This window comes from Mytilus californianus, unplaced genomic scaffold (genome assembly GCF_021869535.1).
Source record: "Mytilus californianus isolate M0D057914Y unplaced genomic scaffold, xbMytCali1.0.p SCAF_9, whole genome shotgun sequence".
Taxonomy (NCBI): domain Eukaryota; kingdom Metazoa; phylum Mollusca; class Bivalvia; order Mytilida; family Mytilidae; genus Mytilus; species Mytilus californianus.
The window spans coordinates 86,798,025-86,823,748 of record NW_026262745.1 but is presented as its reverse complement, the minus strand read 5'-3'; the positions used below and the strand labels follow the sequence as shown (position 1 = coordinate 86,823,748).

At 30.3% G+C, this 25,724-nt stretch overlaps 1 protein-coding gene across 1 annotated transcript in view; it reads left to right on the top strand.

Annotated features, from left to right (window-relative positions):
• The window catches only part of LOC127714317 (transient receptor potential cation channel subfamily M member-like 2), a 156,349-nt gene extending 136,930 nt beyond the window's left edge, over window positions 1-19,419 (top strand). Inside the window, exons 26-35 of the mRNA XM_052220378.1 lie at window positions 1,646-1,745; window positions 5,306-5,528; window positions 6,776-6,973; window positions 10,454-10,594; window positions 11,382-11,636; window positions 14,098-14,275; window positions 15,034-15,190; window positions 16,335-16,510; window positions 17,404-17,533; window positions 18,382-19,419. Coding sequence (XP_052076338.1) covers window positions 1,646-1,745; window positions 5,306-5,528; window positions 6,776-6,973; window positions 10,454-10,594; window positions 11,382-11,636; window positions 14,098-14,275; window positions 15,034-15,190; window positions 16,335-16,510; window positions 17,404-17,533; window positions 18,382-18,514 — 1,691 coding nt within the window. The 3' untranslated portion in view covers window positions 18,515-19,419. The remainder of the gene's footprint in view (window positions 1-1,645; window positions 1,746-5,305; window positions 5,529-6,775; window positions 6,974-10,453; window positions 10,595-11,381; window positions 11,637-14,097; window positions 14,276-15,033; window positions 15,191-16,334; window positions 16,511-17,403; window positions 17,534-18,381) is intronic.
• Window positions 19,420-25,724: the final 6,305 nt, after the last annotated feature.

Sequence of the window (25,724 nt, the reverse complement as noted above, 5' to 3'; positions counted from 1 at the left end):
TTCACTTTTTTGTCTCCTTTAGATGTTTCTCATGAAACATTACTTCTCTTCAACATGCATTAATATTAGATATGTGAATGACTAGGTTGTTTTAAAGTGTTTTTGTTCAAAAAAAAAAAAAAAAAAAAAAAAACCAACAGGCAGAGAAAACGTTGAATAGTAAATGTTATCTAAATTTACAGTAACAGTTTATCAGTAGCCATATTTTAATGTTATCCACACACCCTTTAAGTGTATCCTTTAGTACTGTATTAAAATTATGACAATCTGATAATGTAAATAAGACAGAAAAAAAGCTTTTACCACCATTTCACCCCCTTGTTTTATTAATGTTGTATTTACATTGTAAACCCGCTGCATTTTCTTGCACCTGTTTAAATAGTTTTACACTAGTAATTTTTGGGGCCCTTTATAGCTTGCTGTTCGGTGTGAGCCAAGGCTCCGTGTTGAAGGCCGTACTTTGACCTATAATGGTTTACTTTTACAAACTGTGACTTGGATGAAGAGTTGTCTCATGGGCACTCATATCACATATTCTAATATCTATTTCAATTTCCTAATCAATTTGTTATATTGTCAATGATATTATATAAACTAGCGATAACGCTCAAAGATATTAACCATATTGTTCTTTGATGTATTTCCACCGATAATCCCTTTTTAACGTCGCTATACGCAAAAAACGTTTTGAGTACGCAATCAAAATACATCATTTTAAATTTCAAGGAGGAGATATCCTAGTCGTTTAAATTAACAAACAACAAAAACCCTTAATAAGATACATTGTTTTCAGTTTGTTTTTTTTTTAATTATTACTGTCTTCATTATTACAAAATAATTCAACTAAATTAACACAGTATACATTTTATAAATGTTATATTTTATTTTTATTTCGTTGAAATATTACAAAATAATGCTTACAAATTATAAACTAATTCGTGAAGACTTCATTTTTCATCATTTCATCAAGGTCGTACAACTAAGAAAATACGTATCTTGTAGTAGGTAACGTTAAAGTGACAATCAAATTTAGAAATTATGCTGGTTAAACGTTTAATGTTTTTCTTTTTTTCTTCATAAATGAAATTTACTTGAGGATCGTCAATTATTACGTGCAATAATTAATTCGAAGTTGTGTTCATATATAAAGTTTTAAAACTTGTATATCCGAGCACGTCATCCATTGGTCGACGTTAATTGCTGTCTGACATTATTATTTTTGTGTATTGTTTGTTTTTTTATTATTTATCAAGGCGTTGTTTTTCGGTTAAATTTTCAAATTTTGTCATCTATGGATTTTTCAAATATGCCTTTACGGTGCAGGTAATTCCTTTTGTATAATGCTTGTGTATGACCTTGTTCACATCCTTTCTTGTTGATCATAGATGCATTTGTTTCTTGTAATTTTTAAACGTCTCCTCTTTAATGCAAGCATGTTTTGGTCGAGTTTGAACCAGAAAATTGTATATGACCAACTGTATGCATAGCTTTACTTAATCAGCGAAAAAAAAATATTATCATATAATATACGCTTTCACTGATTAAGATAATTTATATCTCAATTTTCAGAAACTTCATAAACAAGATAGTTGTTCATGTCCAAATATTTTTAACTGTAACATGTGTAAGTGTGTCATTTTTGCAGGTTCTGCTTTATTTGCAAGTGCAGTGCTGAAGGAATTGGCTGACAGGGCACACTTTTCTAATCTTATGGATCTCACTGCATCATTAAACGAAAACGCTAGGTGAGACACTATGCTTTTCAAATTGAAATGCATGTACTATACGACAAAGAATGCAAAATCGTAATAAGTAAATTAAATTTCTAACATTTAACATAGATATATATATATATATATACATGTATATATAATGACTGAATAATAGCCAACGATAAATCTTACGGAGCGATGGATCATATAAATATGATACAGTACACTACAAAATATAATATATAACCAGTCTAAAAGGGTACAACATCACCAAAAAATGACAATAAACGAACAAATGTAACTATAATTAACTTTAGCACTCTACATATGATGTTCGGGTGAAACTGTTTCACTTTTTTTATTGTATAGAATTCAAGATTGCTATAGTTTAATAATCAGAATACATTGATCTGATTCATTTTACATCGTGCTCATACTGATGAAGGATATCTGTTATCCGAAATATTTATAGTTACATTTGCTCGTTTATTGTCATTTTTTGGTGATGTTGTACCCTTTTAGACTGGTTATATATATATATATATATATATATATATATATATATATATATATATATATATATATTATATTATAATATATATTATATGGTAAATTATATGGCCTTCAAAATACCGTTTCGATTCCTAACATCACTGGAGAGACATTAATTGTCGAAATCCGGATATGGTGTACAAATGTTTGCACCTCGTGTTTGCGGTATACCATCTTTTTCGCAAGTTTATTGTTTTCTGTTTGGTAATAAATAATTTAAAAGATCTATTTTGTTACATCTTGTGATCCGTTTATTTTGCAATCGCCAATGGCAGTCAGCAGGGTTTAAGAACATCAGTTGTTCGACCTGCTAGTCAAATGCGTTTTGTTAAAAAAAAAATTTTCACTCATTTTGGTCTTTTGGAAAATGTTGTTTGTGCTGTATTTAGACCCCTCTACCTAGAAATTTTTTTGCATGCACACGTATAAAAATTGTGGTTCTTATCCAACGCAATCATAGGTTTGAACGTTGTTTTCAATTTAGACTTGTTTATATAAATATATATATATATATAACGTCTAGATATTAGTCAACGATCTGTCTTACGAGGGCGCTGGATCTTTACGAGTATTGATACATTGTGATACATGCACACAATAAATAAATTATATAAACGCCTAAAAAGTGTACAAAACAACACCAATATTAAAAAAAGGAAACATTAAATGTAATTATCTATAAATATTTCGGATAACAGATATCCTTCGTCAGTATTTTTTGCGTTCGTTTCGTTTTACAGGCACATCATTGACGCTCAAATCAAAATAGAACCTTTTTTACTCTCAAATTTATTGTTCTTTTGGTGCTTTCAAAATGTACAATATTGAATCAAATTAAACATTTTGAGATGAAACAAATACAAATGTGCAAACGAGCACACTCTGATATGAAAGTAGCAAGCAAGTGGGGACACCATAGAATAGCACCAGGTACATGTAATACCATGCTGATGCACGTTTCTACTCTGAGGGTTTCACCAGCCGAGTTGTCAGTATTTGATGCTCACAAGAAATGTCACTCACATTGCCATTTTCTGTAAATATTATGTTTATAAACATTTTAATTATTTGAAACATTGAAGTTATGTACCCAAGCCATAAACAACCTCATATTTATTAAGCATATAACAAAGGACAAGGTTCACTTAAGGCCAAATATGGCCTTGAATTTCAACTTTATCATAAAATTTCTAAACTGCTATAATTTGATTCTTAAATAGATCCATTTCAAAAGCCTTACTTCTTTGTTAAAATAAATTTCTTCATTGGAGTACATTCTTGGCTTCAGAATCGGCACATTTTAGATATATTGTCAAAATACGATGATTTTGTGCATTTTTCGGACCTAAAAGCTTGAAGAAAACTTGGCTGCAACTTACAATCCAAAATGTTTTCTAACCAAAAGTTGCCAATCTCATATTGAATCCCTAGACACAAAAACTTTCTGGATCATGGGTGGCGGCCAAAGTAAATTATGCCTAAAAACTGTTAAGAATTATTGAAAATTTGACCACAACTGACGTTACAATACTCATAATGCATACTAAAGGAGTTAATACTTCTTCATTTGTAATGTGATGTGCCAAAATAATAGCATGATAAAAAGTTTTTTTTGACAAATTATTAAAAATTTCTATGGATTTTAATTAAGACGCCCCAGCCACCTTAAGAACAACAATTACTACAAATTTTCAGATTTTTTGGCTAGCGAAAAAAACAATGCTCTTCAACATCGTGTTTTGATTTTGCCTTCCGACTGTATTGTTTTAATTCGAGCGTTTCTGTCGAGTTTTCAAACTATATGCAGACTAAACCTTTATCAAAACACAACCTGATATAAGCCCTCATCATGCTCTTGAGCTACAAATTATAAGCCTGATATTTTTGGTGAGTTTATACATCAATTTTGTGTCGATGACACTGCTGGTGGACGTTTCATCGCCGAGGATCTCATCATACCAGTAGTCAGCATATCAAATAAATGAATAAATACATAATCTTTATTTCAAGAGGATAATCCCCTAATTTCAACTAATCTTCCTGAGAGTCCTCAAAATAATAATAACATATTTATAAATAACATACAACATTATAATATCATATACACAATATACAATTTTATATAGATATTAATGAAACAGAATATTAATCCGCCCTATTCAAGAAAAATTTGTAAGATTTTGTTTTCAAAGATAAAAGTGTATTACTTATCTTTATTCCATTTGGTAAACTGCTCCATATTTGTGAACCAGACTATATTAAAGTTTTCTTCCAAAAAAATAGTTTTTGGCTTAGGAAGTTTCATGTGTTGACATGATATCTTTTTGTCATTTTCTGTTAAATTTCTGTTGATAAAATTTAACATGATTCGAAATACTAACTTAAAAGGATTTTATTAACGTTGCCTTAGCTGTAATTGGTAGTAGTAAAAGTAACGAAAAGGCATAAAAATGTCATGCGTTTCTATATAGGCAGTTAATCCTTTATGATATGCAAAATATATAGGATATTTAACAGAAGGGATATCTTAGCATAAAAACTCTGTAAATCATACATGATATATGCAGCCTTTGTATTATCCGTATACTAAGGTACTTATACTTAGATTCTTGACACCATTGTTGTTGTCTTAAATTCTACATTATCTGCAACCATATCAAGAAAAACAAAACACAAATTTAATAATCAGAGTGATAACGAACTAAGATCATTACCGCATATTTTTATCTTTAAATCATTGCAGAATCTTGTTGATTAATATGAAAATAGTCTATCACTTTTCAAAAAACAAATATCTCTTATTTAAATAAAAGAAAAAACACAATCAACTTCATGACACATGTCACAAATGGAGCTGCTGATGAAAAGTATTCTAGGGCACATTTCAATGACCTTTGATTTAAAAGTGTTTAGTAAACTGAGAAGTATGTTGTATGCTGTTATGTTCTTTGTTCGTTTTGGATGGTTGACGCGTATGTGCTGTCTAGACTTATGTTTGTATTGCACCCTTAGTATTTTTACAACCTTTGTTATAACTTCAGATTCTTTGAAGACCAAGCTTGTGCTGTGATAACAGAATTATATAATATCGATCGAGAAAAGGCTCTTAAAACACTGGTCACAAAGGTTAATCGGTACAATTCCACACCTTTAGAAATTGCGTACTCGCAAAAATTGACCAAATTCATGGCGCACACAGCCTGTCAAGCAAAGATTAATAGTATATGGTATGGAGATATTGCTTTATATACACCATCCTGGAGGGTAAGTTGCTTATTTTATTATGTCAGCAATGATAAACATAGAGTGGTACAGCGTTTGGTTGCCCCTGTTGACAGGATATACTTAAAACATGTCTGACAGACATCTTAATAAAAAAGATAATTTTCTTTTTCATCACCATTTTAATTTAACAATCACAAAATTATTGACACAATACATTAACATTAAGATTTATGCGAAAATGATAACATTCGGAGTCTACTTATATCATTAGTGTTTTTGATATATATAACAGCTTGAACCATAACATGTTAATGGTGAAAGAAGACAATTAACATAAATACACAATATGTGTTCGAGGATCACACACGATTGTAAACAAAAAAACATTTTTGCTATTATTTTCAAAACAAAAACCCTGTGCTTTTTATCTGTTATATAATACAAACTGTGCTCTATATGTTAATAGGCACCGACAGAATGTCCGTGTAAAAAAAAAGTGTTGATATTAACTGCAATATTGTAACAGTTGTGATTGAAGACTTTGAAAAGTATCTTTAAAATGTTTTAAATCAGCATTTTATTGGCAACGTACGGAAAATATATCCCATCAGAATATGCCTGGTGGCCATGTTCTACTACAGAAAGCAAGGTAGTTTAAACTTTAAAAATGTGTTTAGTCGGTCATCACCGATTGGCCTTTAACGATGAGTAAAACTTATACTGTGCTGTCAGTAACAAAAGGCTGAGACGACTACATGTTAAACAATTCACACTTGAAAATCTACGGCCTATGGTTGTGACAGTTTCAATTACTAACCTTGGACAGTGATTTGACAGTTATACATGAACATGATGAATACGTATTAGTTTGACGCATCCCATTTGGCCAATGACACAAAATAAACGCATAATAATACCTATATGTATGCCATAGGTCGTCTTATCAGGTCGTCGAATATTGTTTAATGAGATGATTCAACTGATAATAACACATCATAGCCAGATGATCTTTTATAATTGGCATCATACTTCTAAAGCTCAATAATTTAAGTCAGACATGTAACATTTGGTTACAACAATTGTTTTTATAAACATTTTAAAGGGACTCTTATTTTTGACAGTTTTGAAACTAGGATCATATGCATGACATTTATCGACGACATTGAAGAAACACGGCTTATTCCTTTTACTTTCAATATAGTTATCATCCAATATTCGTTAGACATTTTAAACTATAGCTGACAGGTTTTAATGTGGTGTTAGTTCTCTTGTATATTATGTTTTAGATTGGTATAGCAGTTTTCCTTCCAATATTGATCATTCAAAACTTCAGATTCATTACCATTCCAAAGAAAAATCCATGTCAACCTAGACTTCAGGATCAAAAACCGAAAAGCAACAATAATATAACTTCATGTCAATGGATACTCTACTGTCTATACATGTTTTATACAGCGCCAGCAACAAAATTCTTTATTTATATGGTATATTTTTGTTTCTTTTATAAATTTTGTATCATACAAAAACCACATTTGCGCACAGTTGGAAAATGTAAAATTTATTTTTACAAACTTTAAAAACAGGACGAAAAAATGAGGCCTGTCGAGTTTTTTTCCTGTTTCTTAGCGAGTACAAATACATTTCATATTTCCGACAATGTACATATATTGTTTTATCTTACAATTTACAGCCGGCCCTTCAAGCTTCAGTTGTTTAAGCCCAAAAAGTGTCTCTGATTTTTCGAAGAAATTGATATAGTTTCAACACAGACTGCAAAGAGGACCCACATTTAAAGGAACTGGCACGCAAAAAAAACAATCACATTACAGCTTGCTCAACATGGAAGCGGGCTACAAATAAAGCCAAAATGTATGTGTGTACCGAATATAAGTACGATGTTTGGCTGATTTAATTTTTAACCTTTTCATGGATATTCAAATCAATCTACATCCCCATTTATTTGTTTTGAACAGAAGATTTTCTATTGACTAAAATGATCGAATTCATGTTCAAGATATAAATTTGTCGAACAAAACTTTTAACTATGCGCGAAATGTTCAAAGTTTGATAATGCATCATAATACATAACGTCTGGTCTTATATCTGACTCTATCAAAAATATCAAAAGTCAAGCCACATCTTACTGATCAATTCAATTTTCCAACCAAACCTATCTTTCATAATTTATCTGTTGTTCTTGAATTTATAGCTTGGTCATGTTAATTTTTTTACAGAAACACAATAAAAAGTTATCAATCTGTATATGTTTAATTATCAACTGTAATTAACTGTTTGTATAAATAGCATATATTCGTGTTAAATATACCGTTTGACTACAAAAGACTCATTAGTGACGCTCGAATAAAAAAGTTTGTTGTAAATATACTCATCATGGATAACAGTCTTAAAGTTGTGTACGCCAGAGGCGTTTCGTCTTAAAAAACTCAGTGGTGCTCGATAAAAAAAAAAAGATAAAAAGGCCAAATACAGTTCGAGGTTGAAGAGCATTGACGGTTCAAAATTCCAAAAAGGCTTTGTCAAAACAGCTAAGGTATTCTATTCCACTGGTTACAAATCCTAAGTATTTAGAAAAATGATACGTTTTGTAAATATATACTTTATAATCATGACCATATCAATGCTTATTCATGTCAACACAAAGTCGTTGGCTACTGAGTTGTTCATATCCTCGGGGAGGAAACTTAATTAAGCATAGGAGTTTGAGATACGGCAACTTATTTTGTGTTGGTTATTAAGCTCTAACTAAACTTGAATGTTTGTAAAATTTGCTTAACTAATATTCCAACATGGTTTCACAATTGCGAAAACATTGAACCCAAAAATGTGTACTCTTAACGGTTAAGCAAAAGATAAAAATACTTAACTGTATACAATAGTGTATTACATTTATGTGTCGATATTATTTTAGGGGCGTGTATAAAATAATAGAATATTCGGATGTGTGTACTCCTAATCTGTACAAAAAATATAAATATCAACAAGTAAACGTAATAAATGTTGTGCCAACAAGAACGCTAGCATTATCGGTTGTAGACAAGACCTAGGTCTAGACTATTCTAGACTTATTGAAAATAATGATCGGCCATATCTCTAGAAGTTTTTCTCCACACCGGACCAGACCTGTGCACAGATTGTCGTGGTTAGCAATTTTCATTTCAAAAATGCAATTTGATTATACACACTAACAGATGAATGTTAGTCTTTTACGGTCATTTTGGTCTAAATATTATTGAAAAAGACTGAAATTAAATACGTAAAGTCATGTTGAGAGTGCTGGGTAGTTTTGCAGATATTTGCTTGTAAATTTTGTACTGTTAGCATATTTTGCTTGCAGTCAACGTAGACCTGTTCAGTACCTTTTCAGACAATTCAGTATATGTTTGTTCCGTACTGGTTTACAACAGCTACATGTCAAGCTTACTAAAGACTGAACGTATCTTAATTGACTGCAAGCGATTTATCTGAACCTTCACTGAAAGACTGAACAAACTGAATAATGTATTGTTCAGTACTTTAAGACTTGATTAGATCAAAATGTAAATTTTAGTTCAAAAATGGTTTACATGTACTAGTGAAACAATAATTGTATTGTTTTATTTTCCAATACATCAAAATGCTATGCTCCATACACTGTGACTCTCTATATAAGCATCTTGTATTTTTTTCTGTTTTTATTCATTTTTTTAGAAAAAAAAAATGTAATACAATTTCGCATGTGTCGATCGAAATTTATATATTCACATGCAAGCAGCATCAAAGAAGGGTCTTTTGTTTTTAATCTGAGGACGGATGAACAGGTTATGCTGTGCAGTGGAAACTTAATTTATATGATTGGATAGTACCAACATTTGTTATTTTGATTTTTTCCTCATTTTTTAATGTCCCCTCCTAAATATATGATACGCCTACAACCATTTTTCATTGCAATTTGTTTGTTTGCTTTGTTTATAATATCATAATTTTGACGGAATGTTCAAACGAAAGTTGTATAGGTGTAATACCACCATTGATTTTCCCCCATTAGTCTTTGCTAAATTTGCACTTTTCAAAAAAATGTGCAGAATTTATCTTTGTTTCAAATAAAAAAAATACTTGGCATGGGTAAAGTTTTATCCTGTCCAGTACTTTAGACAAAATTGCACATGACATTTCATTGCATATAAGAAAATAACCATGATTTGAAGTTAACCAATCAAATGTTCAATCCTTTTTTCATGTTTACAAGCTTTAGTAACCATGTAACCTCAAGTTTCTAAAATATTCTATATAAACACCAAATAAAAAAAATAATGGTGCTTTGAAACACCCAAGATATATGTTTATGACTCAGGAATATTTTACTACATTACAATGAAATGTAGGATTAATTTCCTACAACTGTCAAAGTCAAGGGAATATTTTTTTCGACCCTTTTCCGTATGCAACCGGATGTGACGTACTATGATTTGGTGGTATTACACCTATAGTGTCCGGATATATAACGTGTGTTATAAGTTTCTGAATCAAATTTGAACCTTCTTCTCAATTTTGGCAGATGCATGTGTAGTATTTGTCTATTATTTCCGTTATATAAGCTCTTCATTATTTGCATTTAAAAAAATTAAAACAGATACTATATTTTCTGACATACCGAGACTACGGACCAGTTCAGTACTTTTAATGTAAAGAAGAAGTGTTGACACACTTATTTGAACCCGGAAAAATTATAGTGATGTATACATATTATGATGTCATTTATAGTTATGCCCGTACACTACATGCATATTCTGAGTTACCAAAATTAACTTATGTATAATACGTTATACGTTAAAACCATTCTCTCTCGATGTCATATGCTCGCCTACAATGTAGGACTTAATTCATCCAAATAAAAAGAGTATTATTGCACTTGTAATGATTGTTTGTGTCATTTTCAGAACCATTTCTTTCTTTTTTTTTTTAAGGTGTCTTACTTCGCATTTTTGGTAATCTTTGCATCATTTGTGTTGACTGATTTGTACCCTTTGTCAGAAAGACCGCCTTCTACGCTTGAATATTTGACTTGGATGTGGACTTTATCACTATTGTTAGAGGAAATAAGACAGGTACGTTAACATTTAATTTTTGTATAGGAACGTTTTGCGATAGGGTAAATATTTCAGTACAAACATCTTTAGATTCGTTTACAGTATTTGTTACTAGTCATGAATAGCAAACATTTTCCTTGAAGAATTGTTGTACTAGTCAAACAGTTGGAATCGTTGCGCTGAACCAGTCAGTTAAAACCGCGTTTTGGAACCTGAATTGAAATAAGGATTCATTGTTCTTTGTGCCTGGCGTGTATATACATATACTGCAACTGTTAATCATAACAGCAGCTTAAATTACAGACTAATTATCCAAACATTTAATATATTCGTTAATTAAATTGCCAGGAATTATTTGATCGTTTGAAATGAATAAATACGATCCGGGGTATGAATCAATTAGACAAAAAAAACTAACAACACAAATATTTAAATCCTTCTGAAGGACAATACACGAGGTATTACTACTATACAACAGAAATATTTGGCTATTCGACTACACTTGACCTGATTTTAAATTGCATTGTGTGATCATATAATTATCATATATTCTCCATGTAGCAATTTGTACATTAACATATGTATTTATTTGTTTATGTAGTCTTTAGAAAATTAAAACGATTGTTTTTTTGTTAATATAAAAATATCTTAAGTTTCCTACATGAATATACGATACTGCGTAGACTGATTATTCCAAATCAAATCAAATACAATAACACACATTACAATTCCATCTAAATGGTCTATTATCATAAATTTGAAATGTTTATCTAATTCAAACAAATGCACACATGTTCTTTAACAGATTGTACAGACAAACAGGGGATCACTATCACATAATCTTCAGTATTGGGCTAAAAATGTCTGGAATGTATTCGACATTGTAATGTATCTGCTATTCCTCGTATCAGTGTTTCTCAGATGTTTACTGAACTCGGACCAATTCTACTTTGCCAGAATGACTTATGCAATCACCTTATCTATGTTTATCTTGCGCAGCATGCATTTTTTCTTCGTCGATAGGTATATTGGGCCTAAAGTGGTAATGATAGGAAGAATGGTAAGTATACATTCACATAAATCGAATCTCTGACACTTGGTTTACCCCACCAAATTATCCCAATACGACTCTCCCAGTATCAGAAATACCAGGTTTGTAAATGCAGACGAGCGTTTGATCTACACATGACAGATCTGTGGTCCTAGAATGAACAGTTTGGAGATCAAATCGCAAAAAATCATGTGTTAAACATAAAAGAATAGATAGTGTGCCAGAACGGTTAAGGCGTTCAATGCCTTGAGATCGAATGCCTTATTGTTCCTAAAATTAAGTTTAGTGCTAAATAATTTAATGAAAATGTTTAAATTTTGTTAAAAGTCAATTCAAAATTGAAGAAGCCAGATAGTCTGTAAAGAGAGGTCTGGTTCCGAAAACAACCTATCCAGTAATACAGAAAAGAATACATAAGATAAAAGATCCTGATTTTCTTGTACACAAACACGTGCTTTTTCCTTACTGATCATTATATCATGGTGCAAACACTCCAAAATAATTTGGAATACATTCATTGAAAAAAAAAAATAGTGTACGTACATATTAGGTAAAACCGAAAAAAGCTGTTTGGCTCCGATACTTGATAAAATTTTGTAACCTCAAAATCAAACATTTTACTCCTCCTTTTTTTACTGCTGAAAAGACACGTTATTTGTTTTCATAATTGATTACATATGCACATACATGTAGGACGGAACGATCCTGTTTTGTTAGAACATATATGAAATAAGTAAGTTGGTAATGCCAATCCTAATGTTATTTTGTTCAGTGTTATTCGATTACAAAGAGTTCGTCACTGATAGAAACAAATATTCTAACTACACTTAGCGTTTTATGACATTTTTCTCCTTTTGAGAAGCATTAACCGTATCATCAGATACGCATTTCGACGAACAATGTATCTTCAGTTATGCTCGAGGCTAAGTTTTTAGACATTGATATAAACCAAAAAGGGATAAAAAGTAAAGCCTAACTCAAGGGACAAGGTGTCACAGCTGTATATAAAATAAGGCTTATCTATTAACATGTGATATATTCTTAATTGTTTAAATTTCGACAGAAAATACCAGATGTGAGGCTAAATATTAAATGCACACGCGACTAAGGACCTTTATAACTTTTTATGCATTTCAAAGAATAGTGATTTCAAAAAGACATTGATTCCAAAATGAATGCATATAGCACAATTGCATAGTACTTTCGACAGAAATCGAAAGTAAAATCGCTGCAGGCCTTCTACATGTTTGGATTTTTTTATCACGTAGTCGCTATAGACACTATCACAGTGCGTCAAGTGATGAAACTAGGAAACTACAAGTTTTGATCAATTTTCGCCATCATCATTATATTTTTGACACATTTACTATCAATTAAAACGATAACTACACTTTTGTAAAATTGCATGAATTTGCTCAAAATTCAAAGTTTCATGCTACACACATTGTGATCGTGGAATTTCTGTAAAGATGTCATTAAGGCTAGAGACATTATACAGTGTATAGCGATCAATGTATTTTTTTTACCATATGTGTATATCTTTTTTCATAGGATAAACCTTTTTTCATAAATAAATGTTTTAATCAACATGTAATATCTGAATATTCTAGTAAAATTCTTTTTCCAAACTTATTACTTTCTGTTGCATCTTTCTCCTTGGTGTCAATTAAATTACCTGTAATTAATATACCAACGAAAAAGGTCTCCATTTATTGTGATAAAACTCTTACAATGAAGTACATCAAAGTTTTTAAATTTTCATTATCCTTAAATAAATGCATTTCATTATTATATAAGCATTTTATTGTGTTGTGTTATATATTTTTCGAATGCAATTTAAATAATGAAAGTAAAACATATAAAAGGTCCACAGAAATTTTAAAAAAAGATACAAAACTAAACATACCGTGTAAATTGTTTTACACTAGTCGTTTTGGAGCTCTTTATAGCTTGCTGTTCGATGTGAGCTAAGGCTCCGTGTTGAAGGCCGTACTTTGACCTATAATTGTTAACATTTTATACATTTTGAATTGGATAGAGAGTTGTCTCATTGTCTTTCATACCGCATCTTCTTATGTATATCTAAACTCTGACTTAAAACAAACGGACATTCCAATTGCAACAATTGAAAGACAACGATTAGACAAACCTCAGTCTAAAATGACATCATACAGAATATTAATTAGAAAAACCATTTCATTATTGCAAGCAATCTCAATCTACCAAAAAAGGGTAAATGTCAAATTTAAGTATGTGTGAGGGTTAACAAGTTAAATTTGCGTAATACAATTAATAGAACGAAAGAGTATTGCCAAAGTGCACGATATCTCGTATGTACTGATAATAGTTTCAGATATGATGTTTTTTGGGCATTTAGAAATAACTCATTTTGCAACCGTTAAAATGCAGACCATCGTAAAATAAACAGTAAAATTGATATTATTGATATGTTTTTTTTTTTTTTTTACAGCTTGCAGACCTTGCATTTTTCATTTCTCTGTTTGCACTGTTCGTATTCAGTTTTGGCATCATGTACCAAGCTGTTTTATTTCCAAATTCGGTGTTGTCCCCTTGGGAGCTGTTAAAAAATCTTGTTTATTTTCCATACTGGCAGTTGTACGGCGAGCTATATTTAGATCACATTGAAGGTATTCACTTTGTTTATACTTGTTTGTATTTATATACTTGTACAGTTGTTTGTCTATAGCCTAAATGACTGCTTGATAGTGTGTACAAATTTTAGCCTTCAAGTGTGAGTTTCCCTAGCAATGTGTTTCTGTATTTTAACTATGTAGTTGTATGTCACAAATCAATACATTCAGATGTACATATAGAATACGCAGAACAATACAAGCAATAAGTTATAGGGCTTTCTGGTTTTGTTCTATTTTTCAAAATGCCACAAGCTCTTGATTGATTGATTGATTGATTGATTGATTGATTGATTTGTGTTTACCGCCCCTAAGCACTTTTGCCTATTCCGTGGCGGTCAGTTTTGATTGATGGTGGAAGCCAGGCTGCCCGGAGAAAACTGTAAATCGTCGGCTGGAAAACAGACAATTCTAGCCAATTTTTAATTAAGTCAAATGTAACTGCCACGGGGTTCGAACAACATCAGAGTTGACAGACTTATGATACAAGAGTTAAACTACTTAGACCACCTTGTCACCGAGGCCCAACACAAGCTCTTTGAAATTTTACACTATTAATGTTATTTTTTTGTAAAATTTAATTGTTATCTTTTTGCGAAGAAATGCATTGTTTTCTTCCAATTCTTACCCATATATTTCCACGCCATTGCGTTTTAAATCACTTACATCTCTTGATATGTGCTGTTGATATAGCTTTATTATTCTGATTTTGGTGATTACCTTTAACCTTATTTTCACATTTCTATATTACATAGGGACAGAACCGTCGGAATGTACCAATGATTATGAGTTATACATTAACGGAACAATGGATCGATGTGCACAAAGCAACCAATTTAATTCGACTATGTTGGCTGTGTATCTGATTCTGACAAATATTCTGTTAGTCAATATTCTTATTGCGATGTTTTCGTAAGTATTTATTACTCAAGTTTCGGATAAACTGAGAAATTATGTTATAGTATCAAGGACATTCACAATAAAGTAGCAGGGGCAATACGGCTCTTATTTTGCCCAAATATCAGTGCAAATATAAACGAGTTCGTACATATTCTCAAATGTGCCGTGATTACACTAAGGTACATAGAGTTCGAAAAAGAAACTTCTCATTTAACGAGTTACCATGGCAACAAACCATAACACAAATTGTATATTTTGTAAAACAATAGATCTTCTAATTTTTACATCAATTTTGTAAGTATATATTAGATTGGAAGAGTAAGTACGCACCCAAGAAACAATTTTATATTTGTTGAGATTTTGTCAATAGTTATAATAAAGTTTCTTTTAATTCATTTTGGAGTTTCTTGGGTTAGCACAATGTTTTCCCATTAGACATTACTAAGGAACACTACACAAATTCTGCCGTTTTCATAAAAGCAGTGCATCCTATGACGTAAATGTGATTTCATAACATCAAACATCTTATGAAATTCATTTATATGTATTGATTGTATGCATTTGAAAACATTTGACATATTTCTCAAAACTTTTCTTGGGTAAAAAATCAGCCTCAAATGTTCCTTCTCCTTAAGAAAAGTGTGTTATTATCATTATTCCAAAAATTTCGAAGGGTTTATTGTCACACAGGAAAATTGCATTTCAGATTTTGATAATATGACGTGTATGAAGTTTTTTTTTTCTGATTTTGCAATAATTAATCTTTATTAATGTCAAATATTCAGCATTTGCAGTAGTAAATGCACGCCGACAGCTATGTATTGACTGTGTTCGTACGTTACAATGTTAAAAAACTATGAGGTGTAAAGTTCTGTTTATTCCAAAAAAAAAAATACACAAGAATCCTCTATAAGAAAATTATATACTTTGATAAGTAAAAGAAGAAAAATGAAAATCACATGACATTTGATTGCTTTTGTAATATTATGACAAAGCAATTTGAAAATGAGCAATACCAAAACTATTCACAATATAAAAAAACGACTTTCATGCGATTTTATACAATGATTAATCTATATATCTTACATTTTCGTCCTGTCAAGTAGATTTCTTATACCGATAACTGATCTGTGCCTTACATATTTCGTTTTCACAGGTATACATTCCAGAAAGTACAAGATAATTCTGAAATGATTTGGAAATTCAACATGTATGCTTTGATATATGAATACTATGACAGGCCAATGTTCCCAGTTCCAATACTTATACACTTATTTAGAATAATTGTATTTTGTTATTACAAAATAGGATATCTGTATGAAACTGATTTTGGTAAATATTGTTTACTACATTTTGTATGAAGTCTGATATGACCTTTTTTGATAGGACATCAATTGAACAAATGTTTTAAGCCTCCTCATGTAAGTCAAATCTTAATCAGAATGGGTAAAGCTGCATGACTTGACTTTGCCATAGATTATATATACTTCCTAAATTGTTTTGAATTCTATTTAAATGGTTTATATATCATTAAACATGTTTAGTATGGAGATATACACATTCTTAAAAAATCGAAAGTTTTTTTTTTATGTCTTAAAAGGAAAATGTGTATTCTCGTTCCATAAGTTGATTCGCAAAAAACTGACCAAACATCAAAAAGTTGTTTAATCTACAGTATATATCGTTTAATTGCAAGCAATTCAAAGCATTTTATTTTATGTAAATAAATTGTATTTGTATGAAGTATTGATCGGTTTTTTGTATTATGGGGAGATCTAGATACCGACAATAACAAATTTAAACAATACATTGTATACTGTATATATACTACATTATCATAATCAAAAACAATGTGTGCTATTTATGATAAGTACTAAAATAGTTAACAAAAAAAAATTTGAATAAAAAGGAAAGACGAAGTAGCTCTCACGTACCATCAAAAACAGAATAAAAAATCTTGTTAGATATGTTTAATCACTTAAATTGTCGGCATTATATATCTTTCGACTGTTACTAGAAATTCGTTGTCGAAAAGATATAGGCAAATCATTTCAATCTCCTATATTTCTTTCCATTCTTATTCAAATGTTTTATCATTCTTCCTGTGGTAAAATTAACACAAAACCTTTTATTTTTTTGCAAAATTAAGTGTATCATTGATAAAAGTGTACTAATATTTATTATACATTTTTAATTTTCAACAAGGAATGAAATTCTATTTGTAGAATTGCTCCTTACAATCGAAGAAATGGAAAATCTTAATATTGTAGAACACTTTGCTTTACAAAATTGTCAAAATGGACCTTCTCGTGCCGGCAGTAGATATAATGCTAGAAACATGATGACCGATGAAAGGTAAAAATATTATCAGAAATGTAAAAACATAATAAATATGGCAAAAACAACTTGAACATTATTAAATGATTTCATTTCCGTCGATTTGTTTCTCTCAACTTTCTCAAGACACATATTACATACATGTCTATATATTCAATGTCTATCTACCTTCGTTTGAATTTGTTTGTCAATGAAATGTCTCACTATATATAAGTTAGATTTCCCTCTTTCTCTTTTCTGTTCTTTTTAATAGTATACATATATTAAAACGTAATGTATACCTTTTAAAATATTATTGAAAACACAATTCTAATTGCAAGCTTTTGACACATTTACTAATAACATATTGGAAATGTGTTTCTAAAAGCTAAAAGTGAAATGTATACCACATCCGTTTAAAACAACAAATGATCTTAAATCATTGCAAAATAGGCACGATACACTAGTAAGAAACTGATAATCAACTAAAACAGGCTATTTACCACAACAGTTCTTGGAAAGACTGAACAATATATAATATAGTCATGAAAACACTATTGAAAATTTTCAGACTTATCCACAACCGTTACGAGGCAGCTACTGAACAGTACTCTTGATTGACTACAAGCAAAATGTCTTAAAAGTACTAAATTTACTATGAGAAAATATCAGAAAATCACTTAAACTCTAAACAAGAAATACTTCACAAGGAAAATAAAATTGATCATATCATTTCAACTTTATATATCGTTTGTACCATCTGAAAACCTCACACACTTGAAATTGTGAATAAACATATTTAGCTTTATTTTTTAGTATATTATTTAATGTTGCTTTACATACTAACACATTAGTATTTTCTTGTATTGACTTTCACATTTTTTCAGGGATATGAATACAGAAGCCGATTCAACCCCTACCCAGAAAGACATACATGATTTGCGAGAATCTGTGATTGATGAGATACGTCACATTGGTTTACGACAACCAATTTTAGTAGTAGATTTTCCAAGGCGATAAAATACCATTGAAAATGGTTGAATACAATTTGAATATAAGCAATCGTTACTGTAAACCAAGTTAACAGTTGAGGTTATATAAACCTCCATGATATGTAATCTGACATAAAAAAAAATGATAACAATAGTGTATAATGTTTAAAACAAACTGTTCACAACGGTTTCATTGAACACAGAGTAATACATCAATTATTAACTTCATGTGTGTCTGCGTGTTTGCTTGCTAACGGTTGTATTCTAAAAGCTACCAAAGGTATACAACAATAACATTTCAAACTTGACATTAATTTTTATTTTAATACATTGCCTTTATTAACTTCATTTTTGGAAACTATATCCTTTGGAGTAATACACATTAAAATTTATTATCTTTATTAAAAAACTGAACGATAAAAAAAATTAAATGTACATCTATTGTCTATGATATTTATATATTTTTATAATCGAACGTGCAAATGCCAATAATTTGTTAGGATATGTGAACATGACTGACAAATGGGTCATGATGAGTTATACAGTTACATATTTTCAATTTGTATTAATTTTTTTCAATGCTACTAATGTGTCATTATGTATACAAAATTGTATGATGATATCTCAAGTTGTTTTGAAAATACGACATTCTGATTCTGCATGCATTTGTGTACATAAAATTGTTAACCGAAATATTGAAATTCATACACAATTCTCACTTATAGTTTTCTTTACCACTTTGAATGTATTTAATAAATCTAACGTCAAAATTCTATATTTACAAATATACCAAATATGAATATCTATCTTCATGATTATTTTTTTTTGTGTGTGAATTTATATGGTAAATATGTGGTTTCTTTGAAAACAAAATCAAAATCTTTATTGGAATTTTTTTTTTTTTTTTTTTTTTTTTTTTTTCAGAAGTCGTGATTTTTACATATATTTTTTCATGTGGTATTGTACTTTCCTAATGTCATTACCCTAAATCTGTTTTGTCTAACATTGTTACTTGACACTAATTTTCCTTTCTTTACGTTTTGATTGATCTTCAACGAGTTGTTTTTCGTAATCGTATGCTTTAATGTGTTTTCCTATTTGTAAAGAATTAAAAATAAAATGTGTATTACATACTTCCAATTGATTGAGAGCATTGAAATAAAAACTTGAACTTAATGGCAGTACTTTTACAAATGTCTGTTTCAAGTGCAGGATCTATCTGCCCGTTATCTGCTATGTATAACAAGCTGGAAAGTTTGTGTGTTAACGAACATTCCTTGTTGACAATATCCTTGAGAGTCTTTATTGAATTAGAAAAAAAAGACAAAAATAAATCTGTTGATATCTTTATGCAGTAGACGCTGCTTTCTTGTTAGTATTTCCTTCCTTGGTCAAGTAAACCTCAGTTTTAGTAATTGTTGTATTGGATAAATGACATTTCTATTAGCGTCATTTTAACAGAATTCCCTGATTTTCACATTGTTACTTCGAAATTCGTTTTCCGTTTTTTTAAAGTTTATGTTGATCTTGTACGAGTTGCTTTTCCTAATGATATGTTTTGAATGTGTTTTTTTTTTTTTTTTTTTTTGATAAATTAAAGTAAATGTGTATTACTAACTTTTATATGATAGAGTCCAATGAAATAAAAACTTGAACTTAATGGAAGTGCTTTTGAAAATGTCTGTTCCAAGTGCAGGATCGACATGCTCGTTATCTGCCAATGAATTAATTAACAGCTGAATTTGTTTGTGTTAAAGAACTTTCCTTGTTCACAATTACCTTGAGAGTTTGATAGTATTCATTAAATTAGATAAGAAGATAAAGATAAATATGTTAGTACATTAATTTAGTAGACGCTGCTTTCTTGTTAGTATGTTATTCCTTAGTCAACCTCACTTTTAGCAATTGTTGTTTTGGATAGATGACATCTCTATTAGCGTCATTTTAACAAAATTCACTGACTTTTTTATATATATATTCTGTTTAGTATTAAATTTATATTTAAGATCCATTTATTACATCGGTGATCCGTTTATTTGGCAATCGCCAATGGCAGTTAGCAGGGTTTAAGAACATTTGTTGTTCGACCTGTTAGTCAAATGCGTTTTGTTGAAATATACTTTTTCACTTTTTTGATCTTTTGGAAAATGTTGTTTGTGCTGTATTTAGACCCCTCTAACAAGAAATTTGTTTTGCATGCACACGTATAAAAATAGCGGTTTTTATCCAACGCAATCATAGGTTTGAACGTTATTTTCAATTTAGACTTGTATATATATATATATATATAAATATATATAAGTTGTTACTTTGAAACTAGTTTTTCTTTTTTTTTTTTTTTTTTTTTTTAAAGTTTTGGTTGACCTTGTACGAGTTGTTTTTCGTTATGGCATGTTTTGAATGTGTGTTTTGTTTTTTATATCAAATAAAACAAATGTGTATTACAAACTTTTATATGATTGAGTCCAATGAAATAAAAACTTGAACTTCATGGCAGTTCCTTTTAAAATGTTAGTTCCAAGTGCGAGATCGATATGCCCGTTATCTCCAATGAATTAACAGCTGGAAAAAAGTTTGTGTTAATAAACTTTCTTTTTTTACAATATTCTTGAGAGTTTGATAGTATTCATTAAATTAGATAAAAAGTCAAAAATGAATATGTTTGTACATTCATTCAGTAGACGCTGCTTTCTAGTTAGTATCTCATCCCTTGGTCAAGTCAATCTCAGTTTTAGCAATTGTTGTTTTGGATAAGTGACATCTCTATAAGCGTCGTTTTATCAAAATTCCCTGATTTTCTTTTCTTTTTACATAAGTTGTTACTTTGAAATTAGTTCTTCTTTTCTTTATTAACGTTTTGGTTGATCTTGTACGAGTTGTTCTTCGTAATGGTATATTTTGAATGAATATTTTTTTTTTTTTTTTTTATATGAAATAAAATAAATCTGTATTACAAACTTTTATATGATTGAGTACAATGAAATTATAACTTTAACTTTAAATAATGTGTGTTCCAAGTGCAAGATCTATATGCCTGTTATCTGCCAATGCATTAACAGCTGGAAAAGTTTTTGTGTTAAAGAACTTTCCTTGTTCATAATATCATTGAGAGTTTGATATTATTACTTAAATTAGAAAAGAAGATAAAAATAAATTTGTTTGTATTTTACATTCATGTTTAATGGTATCTCCTTCATTGCTCAAGTCAACTTCGATTTTAGCAATTGTTTGCGTTGGACAAATTATATTTTTATAAGCGTCATTTTGACAAAATTCTCCGATTCATTTATAGAGATACCACTGTATTGCTGCATCTTATCCTTTGGATGTTAAGGTGATTGGCATATTAGATGGTGAAAATATAGTGTTTTTTTTTTCTTTTTAAACATATTGAAGTCAATAGGTCTAGCGTCACTTGATTCGTCACATATAACACATCCAGGTTTTATTTAATCAACGATAAAATTGTAATATGTGTTGATATGCTTCAGTGTTTTAAAATACTACTGAAGATATTGCTTTCAATCATAGTATATGAAAGATATCCATATCCTTGACTTGTTGGGAAATATTAAGACCATTTGTGCTGGACTTATTCACACTTTCTACAATTTGAAAGATATATACAACATAATTATCTTAACACTATAAAGACAAATTGTACATGCAGTCTGACGTAAATGTATCCAGAAGAGACAATAAATAGAAATAGGAGGCAACATGAGTTTTTGTCTTTTTCCTGCAAAAAATATAGACATGAATATATGTATAATATTTGACATGCCTAGTTATATTTGTTTGGAACAATAGTGCCGCAGCGGTAAAGCTTAATGTAGTTCGCAGAAAAATCAAGCAAAGTTTAAAATAAAATGTTGTGATGATAACAGAAAAATAACCATTCTTATCCTAGATCTATCTTCTTTTAATTCATAATGGAAAACTGCAAAAATATTTAATTAATTTTTTTCTAGTGTACCTGAGGTTTACTTATGAAAACATAATTTTCCATTACTGCATTATAATGTTTTTAAACAGTTTAGTACTTATCATTTTAAGTACTGTTTTGTAAAGTTTGAATGCAAATTTATATTCAGTTGTTAATATCTCACTCACATCTGCCATTGTTTCTTTTGTTGAGCTGCGCTTTTTTACCTTCCAAACCCCAAAGTGCAAGTCGGGTTCAAACTTAGTGTCACCACCAATCATCGTAGAAAACTCGATCATCTTTGAATCCTATTAGAAAAATGTTAATAAAAAATTACAACGAAGTCTTTAATCAATAAAAACTTAAATGTGATGGTGATTTGTTCTTAATCAATTGTCTCATTCTTGTTTTTATTTAGTAAAATTGAGAATGGAAATTGGGAATGTGTCAAAGAGACAACAACCCGACCATAGAACAGACAACAGCAGAAGGTCACCAACAGGTCTTCAATGCAGCGAGAAATTCCCGCACCCGGAGGCGTCCTTCAGCTGGCCCCTAAACAAATATATATACTAGTTCAGTGATAATGAACGCCATACTAAACTCCAAATTGTACACAAGAAACTAAAATTAAAAATAATACAAGACTAACAAAGGCTAGAGGCTCCTGACTTGGGACAGGCGCAAAAATGCGGCGGGGTTAAACATGTTTATGAGATCTCAACCCTCCCCCTATACCTCTAGTCAATGTAGAAAAGTAAACGCATAACAATACGCACATTAAAATTCAGTTCAAGAGAAGTCCTAGTCTGATGTCAGAAGATTTAACCAAAGAAAATAAACAAAATGACAATAATACATAAATAACAACAGACTACTAGCAGTTAACTGACATGCCAGCTCCAGACTTCAATTAAACTGATTGAAAGATTATGTCTTCATCACATGAATATCAGGCACAACCCTTCCCGTTAGGGGTTTAGTATCATACCATCATAACATATATGAGAAGAACATAACCCGTGTCATACCAACAACTGGTTTTTAAATAAATGTGTTTAGTGCCGATGCAAAGACCATATAAGTGAATCAATATTAACGCCAAAATATGCAATCTTTAATGACCTGACAACAGTATCGTAACTATATCCCTTCTTAATAAGTCTATTTAAAGGTTTTGTTAGCTTCAGAGGTGAATACTGACATTTTTGTGCTTTATAAAGAATATTTCCATAAAAAATTGGATGTGAAATACCTGAACGTATAAGAAGTCTGCATGTTGAGCTATATTTACGAATGATGTCCTTATACCGATGATAAAATTTAGTAAATGTTTTGACTAGTTTGTGATATTGAAAACCCTGGTGTAATAATTTTTCAGTAATACATAGATTTCTCTCGTTAAAATCTAAAACATTATTACATACACGAGCTAATCGTACAAGTTGAGATATATAAACACCGTAAGATGGTGACAAGGGAACGTCACCATCTAAACATGGCTAATTAACGATAGGAAATGAAATAGTATCTATTCTTATATTGAATACTTTAACGAAAATAGAACTATGAAAAGTTAAGGGAGCCTGACAAAATACAATTGTTTTGCGGCATACAAGCAACCAAAATTGGTAACCGTGTAATACTTGAGTGGCCCCCAAACCTTAAATGGTGGATATTGATAATAATGTCATTTATATCTCTACTAAACTATGTTGTGTTTGCATAAAAGTTCTTTTATATAAATTTTTAAATCAAAATTTAGAAACATGTACCTGTTAGAACTGTTTGCAGGGCGTACCACAGTACAACATTTTTGTTTTATTCTGTCCAGAACAGTTATCAAAGTGGAAGTTTCAATCAGTCTACCCGTGTCAATAGTATATCAGGTCGTGGTGCACCATGCTCACAACACTGTTAGTGTTCGATGGGTTCTCTTCTTCATCAATCAAACAAAATATACCTTGTCAATTTCTGCACGAAAAGTGTTTAAAAAAATTATTGGCTTAAATGAAATAAATGACATTAGTTTCAAATCTAAATTGAATTGTGTTTAACCTAATTTTTATGTTTAGACGGAGTTAAAAGGAAAATATAGGTCTAATTGAACAAGATGAAATTGTGTGAGCTCGATACAAAGCGACCTCATAAAGGTGTACTTTTTTGAAGTACGTGTATATTATAGTAATAGTATGCATAATTCAGAATACCGTATACCGGGTTTTTTTTTCGCGTCGGCTTTTTTTCGCGATTTCATGACAAAATGTGCAGGTTAAATTTTCACTGTGTATAATTTTCGCTGAATGGGAAATTACACACGAAAATATAACTGTTTAGCATTGTTAAGATGTAAATAACACACAAATGATTGACCGACAGATAATCCATCACAAATAAATACGAGTAATACAAACGAAATTACACAATTTAGAGAACTTTTAAGGAACGTAAATTATGAACATTGGGGTATGCTACAAATAGAAATCTGATCAATACAGAAAAATAACCTTGTAAAAGTGATTTATTTTTATTCTAGTTTTTATTGTTTGGGTTATGACACCTATCAATGCAATAGCTCGTCACTAATTAACATCTGATTGCTGTGTTTTCAAAAGGTGTGACACGTATGTTTAGCCAATTTAATTATTATGAAAAAAGAGATTTTAATTAAGTATACTCATTCTTGTGATCTGTTGAACAACAAAAAAGACTCCATAACTAGTAGTATATTGTATACAACTTTAAAATTTTGATAAATCTTGGAATATGCAGGACAATTTTCGCGTTTCTTTAGCTACCGCGAACAAAGCGAAGATTAAACACACGCGAAAAAAACCCGATATACGGTATAACATGTATCTACCATTTTCAGATTGGTGCTATTGATCTCTACAGTTAATTAATTATATTCACACATGTTGTAAATATAACTTTAAAATGGATGTTTGATAAATATGTGATGCAAATAATTTAAAAGATATCTGATTTATCAATTTCAGAGAAGACTAATTTCCTATTTTTTTACATATTTTTTTTTTCTTTGCTTTCATCATTAAAAGTAAATATTTACATGATATACCATTATGGCAGTGAGATATTATTTCATACCATTATAGCTCATCCTAAATACACTACACTTTCTATGAATCTTGAAGTATATGGGTCCCACCTTATGAGTGTGGGAAATGGACCTGTTGCGCATAGTCGCAAGAATATTACATTGTATTATCTGTTTGTTCTTTTTGCTAGCTGAACATGTGTTTTATATTTATCATTTAAAAGCACTGTTTTCTTCTTCTGTACGTTGTCCACT